This window comes from Prinia subflava, chromosome 6 (genome assembly GCF_021018805.1).
Source record: "Prinia subflava isolate CZ2003 ecotype Zambia chromosome 6, Cam_Psub_1.2, whole genome shotgun sequence".
In the NCBI taxonomy this organism is placed as follows: domain Eukaryota; kingdom Metazoa; phylum Chordata; class Aves; order Passeriformes; family Cisticolidae; genus Prinia; species Prinia subflava.
In genome coordinates, this window is record NC_086252.1 from 6,954,304 (window position 1) to 6,974,881 (window position 20,578).

Consider the following 20,578-nt stretch of genomic DNA (forward strand, 5'->3'; position numbering starts at 1 on the left):
AATTAATGCGAGGAGATGATTGCCATGGGATGCTGGGGACAGGATCATTTGAGCTGTGCTGCAAATGAAGCGCTGCCTGGGCACTTTGTGCTGTACAAAACAGGCACATTTTATAGTGACTGGGATAATATTTTCAAGCTAAATTCGCACTAAATACTTGTTCTCATGTTTCAGGGTACAAATGGATTTCTACTTGGAGCTGGGAATGATGGAGTATTTTTTTCCCCTTTGCTAACTGAACCATTAGCCTTTCCCTGAGGAGAGATACTGGTTTAGTGAGGAAGCATGAGAAAAAAAAAAAAAAAAGAGTTATTTGCCAAATATCACAAATGCTGCCTGTGTTGAGTGAGCCAAACGGCTCTAAATGGAAATTGGGAAGTACTCAGCAGGGCTGGGAGAAATATGCACTATCATTAGGTCAGCAGGGGAAGAAGCCTTGGAGAAAGTTGTGAGAATCAGCATCCTGTTTGTGGTGGGAGGTGCTGGGGATTCAAGGAGCAGGACAACAAGGAAACCTTTCAGCCAGGAAAAGTGAGGGGTTTATCAGCAGTAGAAATTATGGGGGGTTTGGGATGGGGAAAGATCTTTTGGGGTCTCCTGGAGCAGCACAGAGGTCTTAGCCCTTTGGGAGCCCCCGGTGTGGGCTGCCTGCAGCTCCCTGGGGCACAGCAGGGCTCTCTGCCCCGTGCCCAAGGCTTTTGTAGCATTTATCAGGCTTGAAGGTGATCCATGGATATTTGAGGCATGTGTAGAATCACAGAACCACAGACTGGTTTGGGTTGGAAGGGTTAAAGCCCATCCCACCCCCTTCCACTATCCCAGGGTGCCCCAAGCTCCTTCCAACCTGGCCCTGGACACTTCCAGGGAGCAGCAACAGCTTTTCTGGGCACCCTGTGCCAGTGAATAAAATACACCTCAAAAGCTCCCAGTTTTGCCCTCAGGATTTTACAGACCTGAGGGCAGGAAGGGAAGATGGATGGAGCTTGAGGCAGAAACTCATTTATTTTAAAGCCTGAAATGAAAACTTTTAAAGGAATTCTTGTTTGAAATGATTTAAGAGAAGGGCTTAGGTTTTGGTCCCTGTGTGGACACTGAATGGCCAGGGCTTCTGCCTTCTCAAGGCGATATATCCAGTCTTGCTGAACACTTCAGTTATGGAAGGAAAAGGACAAATGCATGGAATTAATGGCCCCTGTGTGTTTTATCCACGCACGTGGAGGCCACTCTGCTCAGCATGAGCAGCAGCAGGTTCACCAAAGCTCTCTGCCAGCTGTGCTGCCAAAATAAGGACAAAATAAGGTTTTGCACATGCCCAGATTGGGGGAGATGGGTTTTGGTGCTAAATCATCATTCAAATAGTGAGATGCCAACCCACCAGCACAGTGAGCAGGTCCCTACATCAAGCGTGGCTGGACATGGCAGGGAGGGATAAAAGACAGCAGAGCTCTGCCAGTCACCTGAAACATTTCTTCCTCCTGTGTGTACACCGGGTCGTGCCTGGCCAGGGGGGTGACAAACTCGGCCGTCCTCAGGGGCTTCCTGGCCATCTGCAGCAGCCTCAGCTCGGTGAGCACGGTGTGCACCACGTCCACCACGTGGCCCTGCGTGAAGCCGTCCGACACCCGCGCCAGGCAGTTCAGGTTGAGCAGCTTGGAGAGGACCCCACCTCTCTGCAGGATGTAGTGCTTCCACAGTGCTGGGCATCAGGGCACGGAAAAGAGACAGTGTAAGGACAGGAATTCCAGGAAAGCAGGAGAAAGGTAGCTTGTTATTATTTATTTTGAAATTGAAACAAGAAAATAAGGACTATGGATCAGGAAAGCCAAGATTCAATTTTTTTTGTGTGTGCTTTCCTTCATCTTCAGATTTGCAGCACAAGGCCCTTTAGGCACGTGTGGTTTTAAATCCTTATTGATAATTTTTGGCCACCACTCAGTACTTTTCAGCAAGTCACTAAGGGCACATTAAGTGGGGTGGGTATGTAGGTAAAAATGGAAAGAGCTGCTTGTGTCCACACACAGAACATGTCCAGTGTTCCCATTTGGATGTGCAGAGTTAAGTGCCTTTACAAACAACCTGGTTTTATTTCTCTGACCCTCATCACAGCCTATTCCTGCTAACTGAGGGCTGCTGGGGGGACTCCATGTCCCAAAGGCTTCCAGCTATGCAGGCACGTGTTGCAAGGTGCAACTTGACTGTGACTGGGATTTTGCTTGTTACTTGAAAGGTGAATCTGGTTTTATCTTTCAGCTGGGAACCTCTGTGACATGACTGGTTTCTTTGGGGCTGGGAAATGGCTGAGATTTTGCTTCCAAAGAGTAGGAATAATACCAGTCTTTTGGTTTGTTTTATGTTAAGTAAGGATCTGTTTCAGGGAAATTTAGGAGAACTTTGATGTTGTCTCCTCAGGCTTTGCTTTAAAGCATTGTATAGAAATATCTGGAAAAGATTAGGAGGGTTCTGGATAAGAGATTAAAAAGTTTCTCGAATTGTCTTGAGACATTTTGAGTCTGGTGTGCTTGAATGCTCAGATTTGGCATGAAGATGTTGGGTGGAGGTGGATGCTGCTGGAAAAGCTGCCCTGTTCTCCCTTGGATTGCAACATTGACAGCACGGGCTCGAGCCCATAACTATTGACAGCTCTGCACTGCGTCTTTCACTCCAGCAAATTGTGGTCTCCCACTTGAATCCCACTGGTGCTCGATAAATATTGGCTGAATCACTAACTCATAAAAGAGGAATTGATGCACACAAGAGCGAGCACGGTCATGCATTGTGTGCTGCAGCTCCTGGTGCAGGTGTGCAACACAAGGCACTGCCTTGCTGGCTGATTAATGGCAAGAAATCAGGATGGGATTGTGAATCTTCCAGTTTAATGACTTCCATTGTATATTTACTGTTCCCACTGAGCACAGATTGGAATACTCTGGTCTGTAACCAGGGGGAGAGCTGCAGCAGAGAGGTAGCTGTGCACTGTGGCTTACAAGTATTTGTTATGATGTTATTTTTCTGTCAAAACAAGTTTCTTTCCTTCTCAAATGGGGTTTCAGGCACTGAAAACTGACAGGATTGGGAGATGAAAATCCTATTTCCATAGAACTTCAGGGAAGGTTGGAGCTGAAGAACAAGCCAGCAGTGTCTGAAATGGGGCAAGGTCAAAGAATTAAAGCTACCAGTTTATTCTGCTTTAAAATGCCACGAGTTAACATTTTGGGCATTCTTAAGTGTGCAAGAAATTCCTTGAGCTGGCCATTTTTTTGACTCCAAGTTAGTGGTGAGAGTCCCAGAATGTTACAGTTCAACCCCCAAAAGTGAGCACAGCTAAATTCAGCTGCTGTCACCTCCTTTCTCTGGGTTTTGCTCATGTCCCCTTATCTCTCAGCAATTTCTCAGAGCTGTAACCTAACATGAAACACACGTTCCCTTGCTTGATGACCATTTCCCATCCACACCAGGAGAATTATGGAACGTGGGAGAGATTTACAATGTGCTAGGCAGCCAAGCTCTGTCTTGGTCTCTCCCAAATGTGCATCACCTGGGTCCCTTGGCTGCCTCTGAGGGATGCAGGGTGAAACTGGACTGCACAACGTGTTTGTGAGAGTTTTGTAACAGGGTGGCACTGTGGACACAGCAAAGAGTACCTGTGTGGCAAGGCTCCCGAGCCAAATATGTTTTCTTTCATTGCTGTTTATTGCAGACTTCAGGGTGCTTAAAATCTCAAAACATTGGAAGTTTGTTTTGTTAGACCAATTTGCATGGCTAGAAAAAACCTCCTGTTTTCCTACAAGCTTTGAGTCTCAGTACATGGAATATTCAATGAATTTGTCAGAATTTGGGAGGGCCTGTCTATCTTTTGATAAGCCAGACAGGCAAAATCATGGATGCCTGTACAATATCTCTCATGATCTGTGAGCACAAAAAGTGGAATTTTTGAGAGGGGAAAATTTAATCCTCCAGACATGGTTTGGTTTTGGAGAGGCTGAGAAGTTGTGTTGTTTAGAGTATGGAGACTGGAAATTCAGACCTGCAAACTGGAACCAGAAATTCAGAGTCCCTGAGTTAAAAAAAAAATAAATTAATAAACGCTTAAAACAGAAAATGTGTGCTGAAATAGGATCTTGTGCTTCTTACAGGGGGGCAAACCAGCTCAGGCTGAGCTTGGTGCACACTAAACTCATGGAAAAATGTGAATTGCTGGTGAGGAGTATTTTAAACTCTTCTCCCAACTTCCACTTTCATTATTTGGCCATCGGAGTAGCCTGTATTGATTTAACCTAAATTTTCAGGACTTGAGATACATCAGGGGCGTGACTTGAGCTGAAGGGCAGTTCTGAGGATAACTAGCCAACAAGCAGGAATTCTAAACAGTAGGATTAACCAGGATGAGTTGAAATACTTGCCAAATCTTGTCAGGTAGTCAGGTTTTGGAATGAGAATGATTTTCTGGTAAGCTTTGCAGAAAGGTCCCTGGTTGGCACTGAAGGGTCTGCTGGTGGTCCCCACGAGCAGCACCCTGTCCTTGGGTTTCACAGCCTTCAGGAGCTGGGGCAGCAGCTTTGCCAGGCGCTTGAAGTTCACCTGCAGCACGTGGAAATAGGAGAAGGGAAAGAGTTGTTAACGATGCTGACAGCTCAGAGTTAATGAGCTGGAGCTGTACCTGCTGCCTGCAAGAGGGTTTTGGGGTTTTGTAGTGGTCTGGTTGTATTTGGTGTGAGCAGATGAGATATCGACACAGGCAGGAAGATTCTGCCTCCCCACATTCACGTGAACACTTGATTTCTGCTTCTGTTTTTGTGGGTTTGTGCCAGTGCCTTTCACTACTGAATGTACTGCTCTAGTTATTCAAAGGCAGGAAGGAAACAACTAATTTAAAGAAGGAAATCCTTACTTCCAGCTCAAGGAGAAATACTGCAGGGACCCACACACCTGCTGAACCTCGACAGGTAGAAAATTGTAACCTAGTTTGGAATCCTCCCAGCTCTTGGAGGTTATGATTTTCTGACTTCTACGTGTGAAAAATACACTCCCTATTTTTTTGCTGTGTTTTCTAACTTGATGAGGCTCTGAGAACAAAGGTTCTGGGAGCTCAGGGTTGATTTCTTTGCAATAATTTACTACTTGACTTTGTACCACATATTTAACTACTACTTACAGAACAGGTGAGTATTGAGCAAAACCTTTTATTAGAGGGTTATATTTGATAATGTTCAAGTGAATATTGCCTGGAGAAGCCTAATCAGATTGTTATTGGTGCCATTACTATTAACCAATAAACTTTCTCACAAGTTTTGGGGTAGAGTAGCACATTTTTTCCCCCTAAATAAGCTTGCAAACACAGTATATCTGGTGGATCATTCCTTTTCTTCTCACAGTGATGCAATGAATTTTTCCAAGTGTGCCAATAGCTTAATCAAGATAATGAGTTGAACATGCCTTAGCCCCAGGGCTGAGGGCCCCCTCTGGGGCACGGGCTGCTGCTGGGCAGGGTGACACAGCCAGCTCGTAGTTTTGCTCCTGGATGAACTGTCCCTCAGTCCTGGTGGCAGGAATGCCACCCTGGGATGGGCACAGTGACTGATTCCTGCTTTGGCTTCTAAAGGCTGAGCTTAGCTAATCTTTTAGGACAGAGTTTGGAGTAGCCTGGTCTAGTGGAAGGTGGCCCTGCCCTTGGCAGGAGGTGGAACAAGAGGAGCTTTAGGGCTCCTTTCAACCATTCCACGATTCGCCAAAATTCCAGCACTCCTAAGGGAGGCTCCCCAGAGTGCCCCTGACCTCTGCCTGCCCCTCCAGGTTCATGCTGTCTCCTCTAAATGTTGGATGTGCTGTGAACAATTTGGGATGTGTGGGATTCCAAGCCTGGAGCCAACAGACTCCCACCGAGGAAGGTCTTGGGATGCCTAAAAGGGCCAGAGGTGATACCTTGGACTCTGAAGTGGGCAGGACAAGAAACTTTTCCACGCCAATGGCTAAGCAAGCAAGGATCATGAGTAATCCAGGCCATTTTTGGCCCCTAATCTTAATTTTAATCCCCACCTGCATTTTCTGTCAGGGTTTGAACACCCAAGGAAAGGTTCCCTTTTGCTGTGGGGACCACCAAGGGCATGGATCACTGCACACCCATCACCTCCCCCAGCCCTGGCAGGAGGAACAGCCCCAGCCAAGGTTGGGTTGCTTTGTGTTGCCTTTCCAAAATACAGGCTTGTGACCACCCCACAGACACTCTAAGGAAAAAGGTTTAATTTTTCACATAAAGCTCTAAAAGCAAAATATTTTGCAGGCAATAGGAACTGGGGCAAATTGCTCCCTGCTGTGGTGTTGTTGCTGTGACTATGGGGCAGTGTTTTAATTTTCTTTCCAATGGGGAAGCCACACAGGAGAGGCAGGAATGGAAGGAGTGGCATTAGAACTCCCGGGAGCCCAAAGAAAATAATCTGTAATTGTAACTATTTAACACAGGCTCTTTGTTTTTGCAGTGGAAATTTATCCTTGTTACTTCATTGTTCACTTTGGCTCCATCCAATTTCTCAAATTAATAGAGCTGAACAATTTAAACTCATCTCAACTTTTAGCTTCTTGCCTCACATTTTGAAATTCTCCATTATTCCCTTTTACTTTCCAGTGCACTGATGAGCAGTGACTGGACTATTTTTAAATAAAGCAAGGCTAGGTGGAAGAGAGAAATGTGACCTCTTGGGAGCTCTTAAGAAGTCACAAGACTCTCTTAAAAGCTAAAAAAAAAAAAAAAGTTAGTGAGACAAGCTATTATCAAGGAAGCTTTGGCAGGTCTGGTCATAGTGGTATGTGCTAAGCTAAGGAATACACTTGCTCCTTTGTGTGGCTGTAGGGCAACAGGAGAAATTATCTGCACAGAAATAAAGAAGAATTCACCTCTTCTTCTGCCTTCGATGCCCCTTTGGAATACATTTTTTCTGCGTCTCTAATCCACACGACTGAAGGCTGCCATTCCTTGCCCACCTAGGAGAAAATGAGGGAGAAAAGGCAAGGAGTTGATTAAAACGGCTGCATTTCATACCTGGGAGCCTGTCACTGTGCCTTTGAATCCAGATTTCAGCAGCTCAATTAGCCTGGCTTATTTTTTATCCCCAGAAACGTGCAGCAATCATGGATAGCACAGCTCAGCAGCCTTGGAAATCCAACTCTTTCTAGTTAGGAACTGAGCATCAAGAGCTCACCCCAAACTGCATCATTTTGTCTGCTATGCTTATCTTTAATTTCTCAGCACAAATTCAGTTGTGTTCCTGCAAAAGGAAGCCTGGATTTGGTGTTCAATGGAAAATTATAGTCCAAGAGCTGCTTTAGGCTGAGGTCCCACCCTGGTTTTCTGGATGGGGAGACAGGCAAGGCATGGCTGTTGCATGAGAGGGAGGGCACTAATCAGTTTGTCAATCTTCTGGTTGAAACTCCAGCATTTAATGTGCAGTGAGCCCAAGAATTAAATCTGAAGGAGGGGGGGCATTGTCCAAAAATGGGTTTTCCTGCTCCAAAGTCAGAGGCACGATACCTCTGGTTCACAGCAGGATGGCAGCAATGCTACAGGCTTTTTCACATCCTGCACTCTTCCCCATTGCTATAGAAACGCCAGAGGTTGAGCCATTCCAGAGGTTTAGACATTCTGCTGCCAAATTTTAATCACTTTCCAGTGGCTCTCAGAGTTTGCTCAGCAACAAAAGTGACGGCTCGAGGAGTCAGCGGTAACGAGAGAGAGAGAGAGAGGCACAGCATCCTCTATCCTGCCTTTTCTTTCTTTTTTTTTATTAATTCCCCCTAGTTAAAACTGCTGCTGCCAGGAAGGCAGCTTACAAAATCCACGGGCTGTGTACATCACAAGCTCCTGCCTGACTGACAGGCAGGCAGGGAGGATTCAGTTGTGAGCGTGGTTGCTCACAGCGCCGTAGCTGATTTCTGTGGCTGTGTTTCAAAGAGGGAGTGTGGCTGTGCAGGAGGGTGGGCTGGGCATGGGGAGGACACAGGAGATGAGGGCTGTTGGGTTTGTTTGCCCTGCTGCTCACGGGGTAAGGGGGAAGCAATGGCACCTTCAACGTGTGACACTTCTGTGGATGGCAACTGGGCAGTCCTAGAATATGTCAAGTGATACCTCCAAGTCCAGAACAGTTTGATTGTAGAATCCTGGAATGGTTTGGGTTGGAGGGGGCCTTAAAGCTCATCCCATTCCACTCCCTGCCATGGGCAAAGACATCTTCCACTGTCCCAGGTTGCTCCAAGCCCCATCCAGCCTGGCCTTGGACACATCCAGGGATCCAGGGGCAGCCACAGCTTCTCTGGGCACCCTGTGCCAGGGCCTCCCCACCCTCACAGGGAGGAATTTCTTCCCAATATCCCATCTAAACCTACTCTCTGTCAGCTTAAACCCATTCCCCTTTGTCCTGTCCCTGCAGGCCCTTGTAAATAGTCTCTCTCCATCTTTCTTGTAGCCCTTTCAGGCTCTGAGGGGGTGCTAAGGTGACCCCAAAACCTTCTCTTTTGTAGGCTGAACAATCCCAATTATCTCAGCCTTTCCTTGTAGGAGAGGTGCTCCATCCCTCTAATCAGATTGGTGGCCTCCTCTGGACTCAGTCCAACAGGTCAAGGTCCTTCATGGGCTTCTTCCTTTGTTGGATGGGAGGAACTCAAATATTTAGTGTTAATAGTGAAGGTTAAAAAAAGTAAAAACAACATATCAGAAAAGATATCACATCCCTGGAGAGCCTGTTCAGTGCCTGACTCTGCAGTGGGATGTGACAGGGAAATAAGGGTGGGGGGAAGGATACAGAGGCTACAAAAGCTGTTGGCAAAGGCTGGACCCTGCTGGTGTCTTTGCTGCCCTTTTGGTGGGGTCACCACAGGCTGGGAGGTGCAAATAGTCCTTGTTTGGCTTGGAGATGGTTTCTGTGGTGAGCAGCCCCCCTCAAATGCAGCCTGAAGTCTGAAATCAGATCATACCTTCATTTTAACTCTTACAGGAGAACGCTCACTGGTGTCACACCTTTCATCTTCTTTGCCCCCTTTATTTCCCTGCTAAGTGGAAATATAATGAATAAACTCAGCTTTGGCTCTCAAAGAGAGAATTCCCTGTGTTTTCTGTTTGGAAGCAAAGAGCTAGATGTAGAAAATGGCCTGCATGTATTTGTTGCCCAGAAAAAGCTGTGAATGTTCCATCCCTGGAAGTGTCCAAGGCCAGGTTGGACACTGGGGCTTGGAGCAGCCTGGGACAGTGGGAGGTGTCCCTGCCCGTGGCAGGGGTGGGACTGGATGGGCTTTAAGATCCCTTCCAACCCAAACCATCCTGTGATTTTTCAGGTGTTGACAGCCATTAATATAACCCAATTCAATGCACTGTGTTTGGACCCGGCTGTTTCTTCTTGTAAATCCAGATCAGACACCCAGAATCCACTGGCATCTAATTTAAATTGTTGGCAGATCCTTAGCTGACTGTATATCCCCCCGTGAAAGTGCTCCATTTGAATTATCCATGGACAGTTTGAATCCACGGATAATTAAATGCACTGTACATAATTAATTTGTAATTGAAATTTTATTAGCTTTGCTGCAATTCCACAATTTGTTGGAGCTGCCAGCAGATGGCCCCTTAACCCTTCTAATACCACACTGAGATTTGCTCTTCAGGAAAATCATTATGGAACAAAAACCCCAACCCTCTCATCCTGCTGTCAACAGTCATCAAAGATCAAACAGCACTTTTGAGAGCCTTGGGTTCAACTTTTCAAACCTGAGAGCCAGAGTTTAACAGTTAAATTGTTACGCTTGAAAATGCAGAAATTTGATTCTTGCCCAGCACATGCTGCACAAGGCTCCTCCAAGCTTGAAGGATTTGATGGCTTTTTTTTTACAAGACCCAAGTTTTTTTGGAAGTTCTAGTTATTGCTGGAAACTGCTTAGTGCTCTTTAGTTCATACACCCAGAAATGCTGCACTGAAACCTGTGATTAGACCTTATCAGTGGGAGCATCACCAGGTAAATATTCCAGTGCTGCTGATGAATATAACAGTGATGATGCCTCTGTATTCCCATTTGTGAGGCAGAAAATGACTTGCAACAGGATAAATTCAATTTTTAACCTTAGGGTAGCACAGGTTCAAGCTGCTTTCTCACAGAAATAACTGAGTATTTGAGCACTGTTGATACTTAATGCTTCAAGGTTCTAGGAATTCCAGCAGGCTGAGCTGCACCAAGAGCAGAATTGTTTTGGATGCTGGAAGAAAGACTCACTGTGCTGTTCCCAAATTTTAGCTGTAGTGGGAGAGTCTTGTGTGGCATGGAAATGCTAAACACACAAAGAACTCTGTCAGTGTACCAGGACAAGCTCTTCAACCTGCCAGAAAAATGGTCTGGCTGAAAGGACAATACAGCAATGGTTATGAACAAATGAACATGAATCAGTGGGAAAAAATAAATCAATGGCAGACTTTAAAATTCTATTGCCTCTAAATGCTGGGGTTGTATCATTTCATCTAAATAAACTCCACCATATCCCTTTTTTTGGGTGTAACACTCGTATAGTCACCTCTGACTTGCTAAAGAGCAGACCCAAAGAGCCTGATAAGAGTCCCCCAGCACTGATGGTGTTGAAATACCTCTGGCCAATATTTCTGTGCCCCTGCAGAGCACACAGTGAGCTGCTGACACGCACACACAGCTCCCTGCTGGCATTTCCTCCTGGCCACCTCTGTCCCAACCTTTTAGCCTGGTCAGTGCTGCACTAATAACTTTTCCCCAGGTGTGGCTTTGGGCACAATGTGCTCTCTGTGTGCTGCCGTGGCCCTGAAGAGGGGATGAACCCCCTGAGAGGGGCTGTCTCTCTCTGCTAGTGATTAACCCCCTGGCTGCCTTCTGCACATCGTTTTTACTGCTCTGCAGCTGAACCTCCTGGACTACCTGCACTTTTGTGTCACGAAGTTGTGCATTCTCCCCTCTCCTCGGTCCTTGCTGGAGCTGGTTTTGCTTCCATGCATCCTTCACTGCCCTTCCTTGCATCTTTCCCGTGTTTTATGGGGACACAGAGAGCCAAACCACTGCTTGGCACAAGCTGGCAGCTCGGGCTGGGAAATGGGGCTGAACTGAAATATCCCAGCGTGTTCTGGTTCACGCTTGAAGGGTGAGTTTTGTTTTGGGGGGATTTCTGGGAACTGCTTCTCTACTGGAGAGACAGATCCTCCTCTTTCGCTCCAAAGCAGAGCTGACCTGGCAGGATTTGCTTTATGGAGAACACAAGTGTTTGCAGCCTCTTTCAATAGTTTTCCTAGTCAATATCAATCTCCCTTACATCTCCTCTGAATAGGCAGATTGAAATGTTGGTGTTTTCCTGCTCTGGTATGAGAAGTCATTTCCTCTGAATGACATTAAAATGCCTGCCTGGAGTAACACTCAAGTCTCTCTCGGATCAGGGCTGCTGTGTCTCCTGCAAGTCTCCTCCCTGAAAAGGGGAGGGGGGGGAAAAAGAATTTGGCTTTTGCATCTGAAACAAATTAAAGTTTCGTTTTTTCCCCAATCCTATTCACTTGTTTAGGGCGTCTCCCACGATACAACTGCCAGCAGCCAACACTTCAGCTATGGAAGGAAAAGTTTCCTAATGGTCATTTTATGCTCTCCAGAGTTTCCTTTCATTACAGAAACTCTTTTGTTTGCACATAGGATAGGTAATCAAAAGTGTGAGGTGACTTCACCTTTATCACAGAGCACCATTAATCCTTATTTACTAAATCCTGGTGTTTAACAGTGGTTGTGTGGATCAGAAGATAAGAGGGAAAGAACTGTCATGTTTCCTGTCATTCACTCACAACTCGCAGTGCAAGGTCTGTATTTTGCTTGACTAACGCTCCACAAAAGCACTTCTGGGAAGCTGGAGTACAAAGCTGGCTTGACAGCAGTTGCTGTTTCCAAAAAAACCTGCCCAGAAGTGTTTGATTATGGAGATTTGGGGAATTTTCAGTGATCTCTGCACACATGGCCCTCTGATGAGGGGTACTGTGCTGGGTCAGGTAAGACTGAGAGCTGGGAATATTAAATATGAGATGTCAGCTGCAAGATGCCAGCTGCTTCCATGGTTTGTCTGCCACATGTGCCACTGTCCAGTGCAGCCTTACAGTAATCCAAATAACCACTCTTTTGTACCATGGTGAAAAATAAACTTTTTGGGGAGGGCAGTTATCACTGTTCAGCTTTCTCTTGTCAAGGAATTTCTTTTGAATGTGTGTTGCCCCTGTGATTTCTTCAGCTTGGGTAGCAATAAATTCCTGCAAATCAAGATATAGGAGACTCCTTGTCCTTTGATTCCTTGTAAAACTTTCTCCTTAATAAATAAACAATTTTCCTTGTTGCTACTTGTGCCCATTGCTTTTTGTCTCATTGCTGGGACATTGTGCACCTCTGGGCAAAGTCTGACTGTTCTCTGGATCATCCCACGAAGCCCCTGAAAACAGGAGTTAAACTCCCTCTCACTCCAGCTTTATTTTAGCCTGAAACAACTGGATTTGTCCAGATGTGTCTCACATACTCCAGTCCCCTTATCTCCTCTCCTCTGCTCTCCTCTGGACCTGTTTGTCAAGGCCTGTGTTATAGTGGACACAGTGTCCAGTTGGATAAATAATGCCCAGTAACAGGGAATAATTAATTATTTTAAGGTGTTTGGCGGAGTTAGTGCTGCATGGACTTGACCAGAGAGAAGGGAAATGAGGCACATTTGGCATTGTCAGGAATAAAGAGGTGGATTTTAACTGTGTTGGGTGCAGGATTGTTTCCAGCCTGGCTCTGAGAACCTACAGGATCTGAGCTGAAATCCTCAGCAGATGGGGATGTAGTGGTGACTTAGCCATGGGGACAGAAGGTGGTGGGAAAGATTTCCCCTCACAGGGAAAGACTGAACATCCAGGAAGGATAAACCCTGTGCTGTGCCATTGGCTCTGCTGTTAAAGCAGCAGAGTTTGAAGCAGTGCTGCTGTTGCAGTGGGAACAAGCCACCTTTTGATAAGAAAGGCCTGGACAGCCTTGGTTCCATGGGACTGTGAGCAACTCCATTCCAGTATCTCACAGGGATTCACTGCAATGTCACTGTCTTTTGCAAGAGCTTAAGTAGAGAGAAATAAGCTTGGAGTGCTCCCCATGATTCTGAAGAAGAGGTTGCAGAGTGTTTCCAGTTGTTTTTAATGAATGTGGGGAAAATGTAAGAGTTTGTATGTACCTGTAGGCACACACATACATGAAGTGTGTGTATATACCTATTAATGTGTATAAATACACATTTTATGCATGCTCCTCTTATTGTTCAGATTATTTATATGCAACTGTACAAAAAACCCCTTGCTATCTTCAGCTGGAACCTTGTCCAGGAGTAAAAAGGCTTCCCTCACTTCTCCTGTGCTCAAGGTCCTTTTGCTCGGGCAAGGACTGCGTGTGCTGTGCCTGCAGCCAGACCTGAGCTCTGCCACTGATGAGGGCAGAGAAATGGAGAAAGGTGAAATGTGCAGAGAAGAGGGACTGTTAGCTCAGGACAATGGCTCTAAATCGTGTCAGGGAGTGCCAGCCCCAGTGTCAGTGCCACAGCATCAAGGGTGTGTGCCACCCCTCCCTCAGCACCAGGCTCCTTGGGGATTGCTTTGCTCCTGACTGAAATGTGTCTTTTCTGGGAATGGAGGCACCTGTCACAAAACCTGCTCTAAGACTGGATTCCATAAAATACAGCTGATAATTCCCCAGCAAAGCCAATTTTAGTAGACTATTGGCACTGGAGAAATATTACGTTTGACTTTTTCCTACTTTTTTTTTTTTTTTTTTTTTTTGTCTGGAAATGTTTACCAGCTCCCATCCAGAGCAGAAATGCTGCGGACTTAGAATCTGGAAGAAATCTCGAAAGGATAGTGTAATTTTTTTTTTTTTTTTCTTTTTGAGGAGGGTTTGGGCTATGTTCTTCACAGTTCATATGCCTGCTGCTTTCATTTCCAGACTTCTCATACATTTCTGTTCCTGTAATCCTGAACCAGGATGCCTTCTTTTGAAGAGCTTGCTGATAGGTAAACAGAGAGCAATATAGGGGAGAGAGCTCTCGTCCAGCAGCAGTCCCAGAGAGGAAATTTCTGACCACCCCCAGCCTAGCATTTGATTAAATGCTGCATGGCAAGCATTCCTGGCTGATGTGCACATAAACAGAGAACAGAATTTTCTTTATCTGTACTGCTTTTCATATTCAAGGTAACACAAAGCTCCCATAAATCTTAATGTGAAAAATATGGCTGCTCCCAGTGATTTCTCCAGGGGCATTAAATCCTCTGCAGAGCTGCACACCCTGGCTGTCAACAAGTGGTTTCACAGAATCACAGAATCATTTTGGTTGGAAAAGACCTCCAAGATCAAGTCCAACCTTTGACTTGTCACCACCTTTCCAGCAGCCCAGAGCACTGAGTGCCATGTCCAGTCGTTCCTTGGATAACTCCAGGGATGGGGACCCAATGCTCCCTCGGCAGCCCCTTCCAAGGGCTGGCAGCCCTTTCCATGAGGAGATTCCTCCTGATGTTTTGAACCCTTGAAGGCAGGGAAGAAATTCCAAATCGGGTTGAGCAGCTTTGCCCAAAGAGTGTATGTTCATTGTTATGGAGAAACTACAATTCCCTGTTTGTCCCACAAAAGAACCGGACCACCTTTCTGGAGAATTCCCCAAGAAACCACACCTTGAGAATCATGTGAAGCAGCAGCATCAGGCCCTCCTTGCCTGAATACTTCCCAGCAATGTTGGAAGGAGTGAGGTTGAAGAGGTTGGCTCCTGTTTCTGTGCAGATGGCATGGACCAACATTTTCTTTCCAACACCAGCAGGTCCCGCCAGCAACAGGGATTTCACCAAAGGAGCGTTCTCATGGACGGTTTGGGAACCTGTAAAAAGTCATAAGGCACTATTATTGCTTTCATTTAAATCTGCCATAAAGGTAATGGAATGATTCCTCCTTTTTTATTCACCATAAATAATTGATAACATGAATTAATTGTTTCCATGAGTGCTCTTGAGTTCAATTCTGTACAACCAGAGCTGAGAGCCCAGCAGATTTAACATCTCTCTTTGGAGCAAGACTCATCCACCCTGATTTGTCCCTTCTGATGGGAAAACTTGACTTTTAAACCGATGTGAGCTAAAAGAATGATTTTGAGACTAGAGCAAATGTGAGTGCCAGGGTTGCTGTGCCTGCAGCAGTCACTGCTCAGCATTTCCATACTCTGTCTCCATGGCTGCTCCAGGTAAATTCATCCTGGGCTGTGACAAATATGATCCATCACCTGGGAAAGCCTCACCTTGGGAAAATAGCACAGACAGATTTAGGTGGTCGATGGGGATGGAATTTGTCTTCCCTGAAGCTGCCACCATGTGAATTGGGGACAGGTGAACCTCTGGAGGTGGAAGTAGCAGGAAATGTCAAATGTTTTATCCATGCCCACTGGGAGCCCATGCCCACTTTGCCTCGATGCCTAAGGATGTGCTGTGTCAATTGTGGTGGTGTTTACACGTATCTGAAAATCTGTGTGAGCATCTTTTTCAGGCATCTGGAGGTCTCTCAGCCTGGTGCCCATCAGGCTATGGGAGTGGAACTGGCCCCAAAACTGATGGGCTGCAGAGGGAGCCTTTGCCTCAGCCTGGAGAAGCCCTCTGGGTTGAAGGGGACGGCTGCTATTTAAAACAAATCCAATCAGAGTGGTTATCTGTGTCCTAATGGTTTAACATCCCAAATAAATGACAGTGAACTGAGCACAGAGACAAATGCCATTATTCCAGCATAGTGCAGGGTGTAGGAAGTTGTCAGCCACCCAGGCTTTATTAATATTTGGTCATTCCACAGCAATCCATTACTATTGCACAAAGATTGATTAGGAGGGGAGCAGCAGACTCCTCTGTGTTAAAGATGAAGTATAGCTTCCACTATTCTTCCTCCTTTCAGCTGCTTATAATTTTCTTAATGCCATTTAAGCTGGGGCTTTCCTTGCCATCGGGTGGCTATTTTGAGAAAAACTTTCACTTCTGTGATACACAATTATCTCATGATGAACTAGTTTGGAGACCAATTAAGTGAAATGTCATCCATAACATATCACCCCATAGGTGAAACCATTCCTGTACCTTTTTTTTTTTTTTTGGTTCATGTAATATCTTTTGGATCTCAAGGCATTTTTCAAAATGCTTTTGCAAATACCTTTTGTTTGTTTAACTAGCCCAGGGTCTCCTCTCCCTAGATTTTTTTGCCAATTGTATAAATGGCAGAAAATTTATGGGTTCTCTTGATTAAGGGATGTCTCAGAGCTTCATTTCCCTAGATGAGATGGTGTCAAAACACAGCTTGGGAGGAGTTTGGGGATATGTGAAATACAATGTGCAGACAGGGATGGCTGCTGAGCTCTCTCAGCTGATTGCAGTCAGACCTTCAGCCAGCCCCTGACACTCACCCCAAACCAGCTGAGGGTGTTCCAGGTGGGAAGAGCCTCATCCAGGCTGAAGAAGGAATAACCTGAGCACTGGCCTTTGGGAGGAGGGAAAAGCAGAAGTTCTGTGGCAGCTTTGTTGTGTTTTCCAGGGTGGGAGGCAGGCAGATGTTGGCCATTTTGCCCTCTAAAGGGGATGAGCAGACACTCACACAGCCTGAGGGAGGACATGCCTAGTTAAAACCTCCCTGAGATCCACTCAGGAATGGAAAAGGATGCGAGTGAAGTATTGAGGCTGGAAAATCCAATCAGGAGTGGAAAGGGACGCAAATGAGGTTTTGAGTAAAGGCCCCCGAGACAGGCACTTCTTGCAATCACTGGAGTATGGCATAATGCCATTCCCAAGTGAAATATGGGATAGATTTTACATTAAAAGCAAACAACCTGACCCAGCAAAGCCTTGCTAGATATTGGCTAAGCCTGGCATTAAAACTGCAAGGGCATTTACAAGTGTTCTCTGCGACATACAAAATGTATCCAGAGTAATTCCTTCAACGATTGCATTGTGCAGCCCTGAGTAACATTAGCCAGCTTGTAAAAGGTAAATTGCAGCCTTAGCCCTTCCCTTAACTTGATTAATTTTGATCACTGAAGCTTTTTTTTAGCTAATATCTTTCCCAAGTGGTTTCCCTTTATGTGCTGCCATTCACAAACTGTTGCCATGCAAACAGAGATGGGCTGGGGAGGCGAGACCTGCCTTTCTGCACTGTTAAAATGACCTAACTGAAAAACAATTAGACTGCAAAATGCTCCAGATCACCACTGATCAAGCCCTGTCAAAGCCAGTAAAATGCACGTTTCTGACAGGAGGCAAAGCCCCAGCATGTTTTGCCCTCTGGTGTGCTCTTACCCAAGGGCAGTATTCCATAGAGTGCCACGAGCTGTCTGACTTCTGGGATGGAGGGCCTGGGCTGGGCACCTGGCTCATGAAGGATGCTCCTCAGGCAGTCGTAGTAACCTGTGAGGAGGAAGCAGGAGCTCAATAAATGTGACACTGTTGTTGTAGAAAGCATAACTCAGGGAATGAGGAGCTGCCACGGAGCAGGGATGTCACACACACTCAGCAAGCCCAGGCTCAGGGACTCGAGCTGGGCAATATTCTGGTGGAATGTGGCCCTGAGAAAGGTGAACTGCAGAGGCAAATTTAAGCTGAACAGGCTGTGGAAGTTGTTCAGCAGAGAGCAGACGGTTTCGAGTAACCTTTAAAAGAAACTTTGTGGAGAAGAATCATTAGCAGTGCCATAAATCACGCTGCTGGCAAAGGATTCCTGGATTTGGGATTTTGCAGGGCTAGAATCCCAGTGAACCATGCGCTCTCAGAAGGATTTCAAAAAGGGGGAAAAGCTATTTTAACAAGCTTTTCCCTGGCTGGGTCCCATCTCAGCTCCTTGCTGTGTTAGACATGTAAGAGTGTCACCTCATTTGGTGGGGCTCTCTGCTTTGCAGTTCGCCTCTTTTCTTCCCCCCCACTTTTGTTCAAAAAAACCTCCACAAAACAATCCAAGAAAACTAAAAATCCCTGATGTGAACTGAAATGATTTAATCTTGCCTTGGCTCTGGTTACAGAGCTATAATCACATTGCTTGCCCTGTCAAAGTCCATATCCAAGAAATGCTGGAGAACAAAGATACAGAAGGATGGGCCACAAGCAGGAAAACCAGTTGTGATATAGTCAGTGATTATTTTTAGCATAAATTGCATGTCATTATGGTGATTATTATTGAAAAATAATAATATAGTATGTTTTACTGGAGATAAAAAGGCAGAGGGCAAGAGGCCTCTGGAGCAGAGGTAAATTAGCAGTGGTTAAGAGCAAAAGTGGAGGTATCATTTGGGGGCAGAAAGGCAGACAAGCCCTGGTGCAACTGCCCCCTCCCCTTTGAAGAATAAAATTAATTTCAGGTTTTATCTTTTATTTAAGGAGAAATCAAAAGAACGGGATAGGAATTAATCTTCACAGATTTAATTAGAAGGCATCAAAGGGTTTAATTGCAACTGCACATAAATCACGGTGGATATTCTCTGACTAATTTAGATAAGGTCACCAAGAAAATTAGTTCAGTGATGTCAGTTTGTCATAGAGGGGGGACATTTCGGTGTCTTTACTGGCTGTGCAGCACAGTTCCACTCTTGTCCTTTCCCCAGGAACTGGAAGTGACCTTCCTTAGGCTTCAGCCATGGAAGGCTGAGCAGATGAAGACTTCTTTCTCTGCAGGCTTTGACTGTGTCCTTGCACCCTTCAAGAGAGTTTTTATGGTTTTCAAAAAATTGTTGGAGATGTGCTATTTTAAAGGCATTTGTGGTGGGGGAATGTTTGTTGGACAAAAGTGACCTTGATAGGTTGGGAGAACAAAGGAAGAATGAAAATCTTCCTTTACTTTGTGGTCTTCAATGAGTGTGAAATGGATGGGACACTTGTCAGTTAACAGCTCTTCAGAGAGATGGGCAGAGGCTCTGGAGGCTGAACTGGTGCTTCTAAGAGTTTATATAAACATGGCATTTGGGGGTGATAAAAGAGAATTTGTCTTTTCTGTGTTAGCCTTCTACTATCAGCCTGTAGCATTACTGCTACAGCTGCAAATTCAAACCATGGCCTTTGAAACCACCTGAATCTTGGGGTTTTTTTGCTGTTAAGATGCTGTGATTTCACTGTCACCAAATGTTGGTGGACGTAGTGTTAGACCCCTCTAAAATCTGAAAGTGTGGGCTTTGGGGGTTTTACCCCTTTTTTCTAAGTAGAGCACAGATAAGCAGGTCTGGCTGCAGTTGCAGGTAACAGAAACCAGACAAGAGCAGAGTGAAATGCAGAACTAGGCAGAGACATGTCTTACTCACATGAAGGGCCAGATATGCCTCAAAGCACTGCTCATGTTCATGGGCAGTCAGGGAGGTGCAGGGAAGGGGCTGAGTCTTATCTGCTCAATGAACAAAAGCCAGAGGTACAATTTTTGCTGTCCTCTGGGAAATATTCTGCATTGATTATGACCCCTGCTGTGTTAGACTTGCACTGCCTTGCCACTGCCTGGCAAGGGCTCCTTAAAGGATGTTCTGGTTCCACCTCAGAGTGGTTGTGACATCCACAACCACTCAAGGCTTCAGGTGTTGCTGCCTGGAGTTAAACACCAGCTCTGCAAACAGGTCCTGGCTTCAGCAGCAGAAGTGAAAGCAGAAACAGACTTGATTTGCATACCTGGCTTTAGATATTCAAAGTGCAGTGACTCTTGAACTCAGCCTTGACTGCAAACAGGGGTCAGTGGAGGTGGAATGGCTGGAGGTTTGATCAAACACCACGTTTGCTGGAAAAGGGCTACCTTACCAATGTAGTCAGAGAGATTGACATTCTTGACTCTGATGAGCAATCCTTCTTCTGCGAGTTGCTGGTACAGGGACTCAACGGTCCTACAGGCAAGAGACATCACTCAGAAATGGCCAGGAAGAGCTCAGTGCTCTCAGAACTGAGCCAGCCTGAGAGTTATTTATGTTTGCCCAGCTTTGTAAATGCACTTTGTGGCTCGGAGGGAGCGGTGATTGGGGCCATCAATGTGCAATCAATAAGCACAGTTTTCTGTGCTGTGGTGAGGAATCTCTCTGCCTCCCTCACACGCTGGGTCCCCCTCTCCTGCTGACTCCATTTATCCATTTCCAGGTGATGCCAGATCAGTTATGACTTGTGTAATGGACTCATTCATTAATATCAATTACCGGGAAATTATTTTTAAATTACACAATAATGGCAACCCTAACACTACTATACCTATTCACTCAGCTCTCCAATTAGTACTAATTCATTAATTCTTCTTGGAATTTACTCTGTTGGCAACAGGCAGCCTCATCTCTCTGGGAACACAGCGGGAATGCCTCGCTCAGATCCACCAACTGCACTGTTGTGTCAGGCTGGCCAGAGCTGGGTTGGGGCAAAAATATTCAGGGGAAGTGTTGGCCCATCCCTGGAAATGTCCAAGGCCAGGCTGGACAGGGCTTGGAGCAGCCTGGGATAGTGAAAGGTGTCCCTGCCCACGAGGGGGAGGAACTGGATGGGCTTTAGGGTCCCTTCCATCCCAAACCATTCTGGGATTCCATGAAATG

The 20,578-nt window shown here is 45.8% G+C and overlaps 1 protein-coding gene across 3 annotated transcripts in view; it reads right to left on the minus strand.

The window, feature by feature from the left end:
* Nucleotides 1–20,578, minus strand: part of IQCA1 (IQ motif containing with AAA domain 1) — a 97,508-nt gene that overhangs the window by 3,207 nt on the left and 73,723 nt on the right. For all 3 annotated transcript variants that reach the window (XM_063400017.1, XM_063400018.1, XM_063400019.1), the window contains 6 exons: nt 19,809–19,891; nt 17,343–17,450; nt 14,700–14,899; nt 6,889–6,975; nt 4,401–4,578; nt 1,458–1,696 (listed from right to left, as the gene is read on the minus strand). In XM_063400017.1, coding sequence (XP_063256087.1) covers nt 1,458–1,696; nt 4,401–4,578; nt 6,889–6,975; nt 14,700–14,899; nt 17,343–17,450; nt 19,809–19,891 — 895 coding nt within the window. The remainder of the gene's footprint in view (nt 1–1,457; nt 1,697–4,400; nt 4,579–6,888; nt 6,976–14,699; nt 14,900–17,342; nt 17,451–19,808; nt 19,892–20,578) is intronic.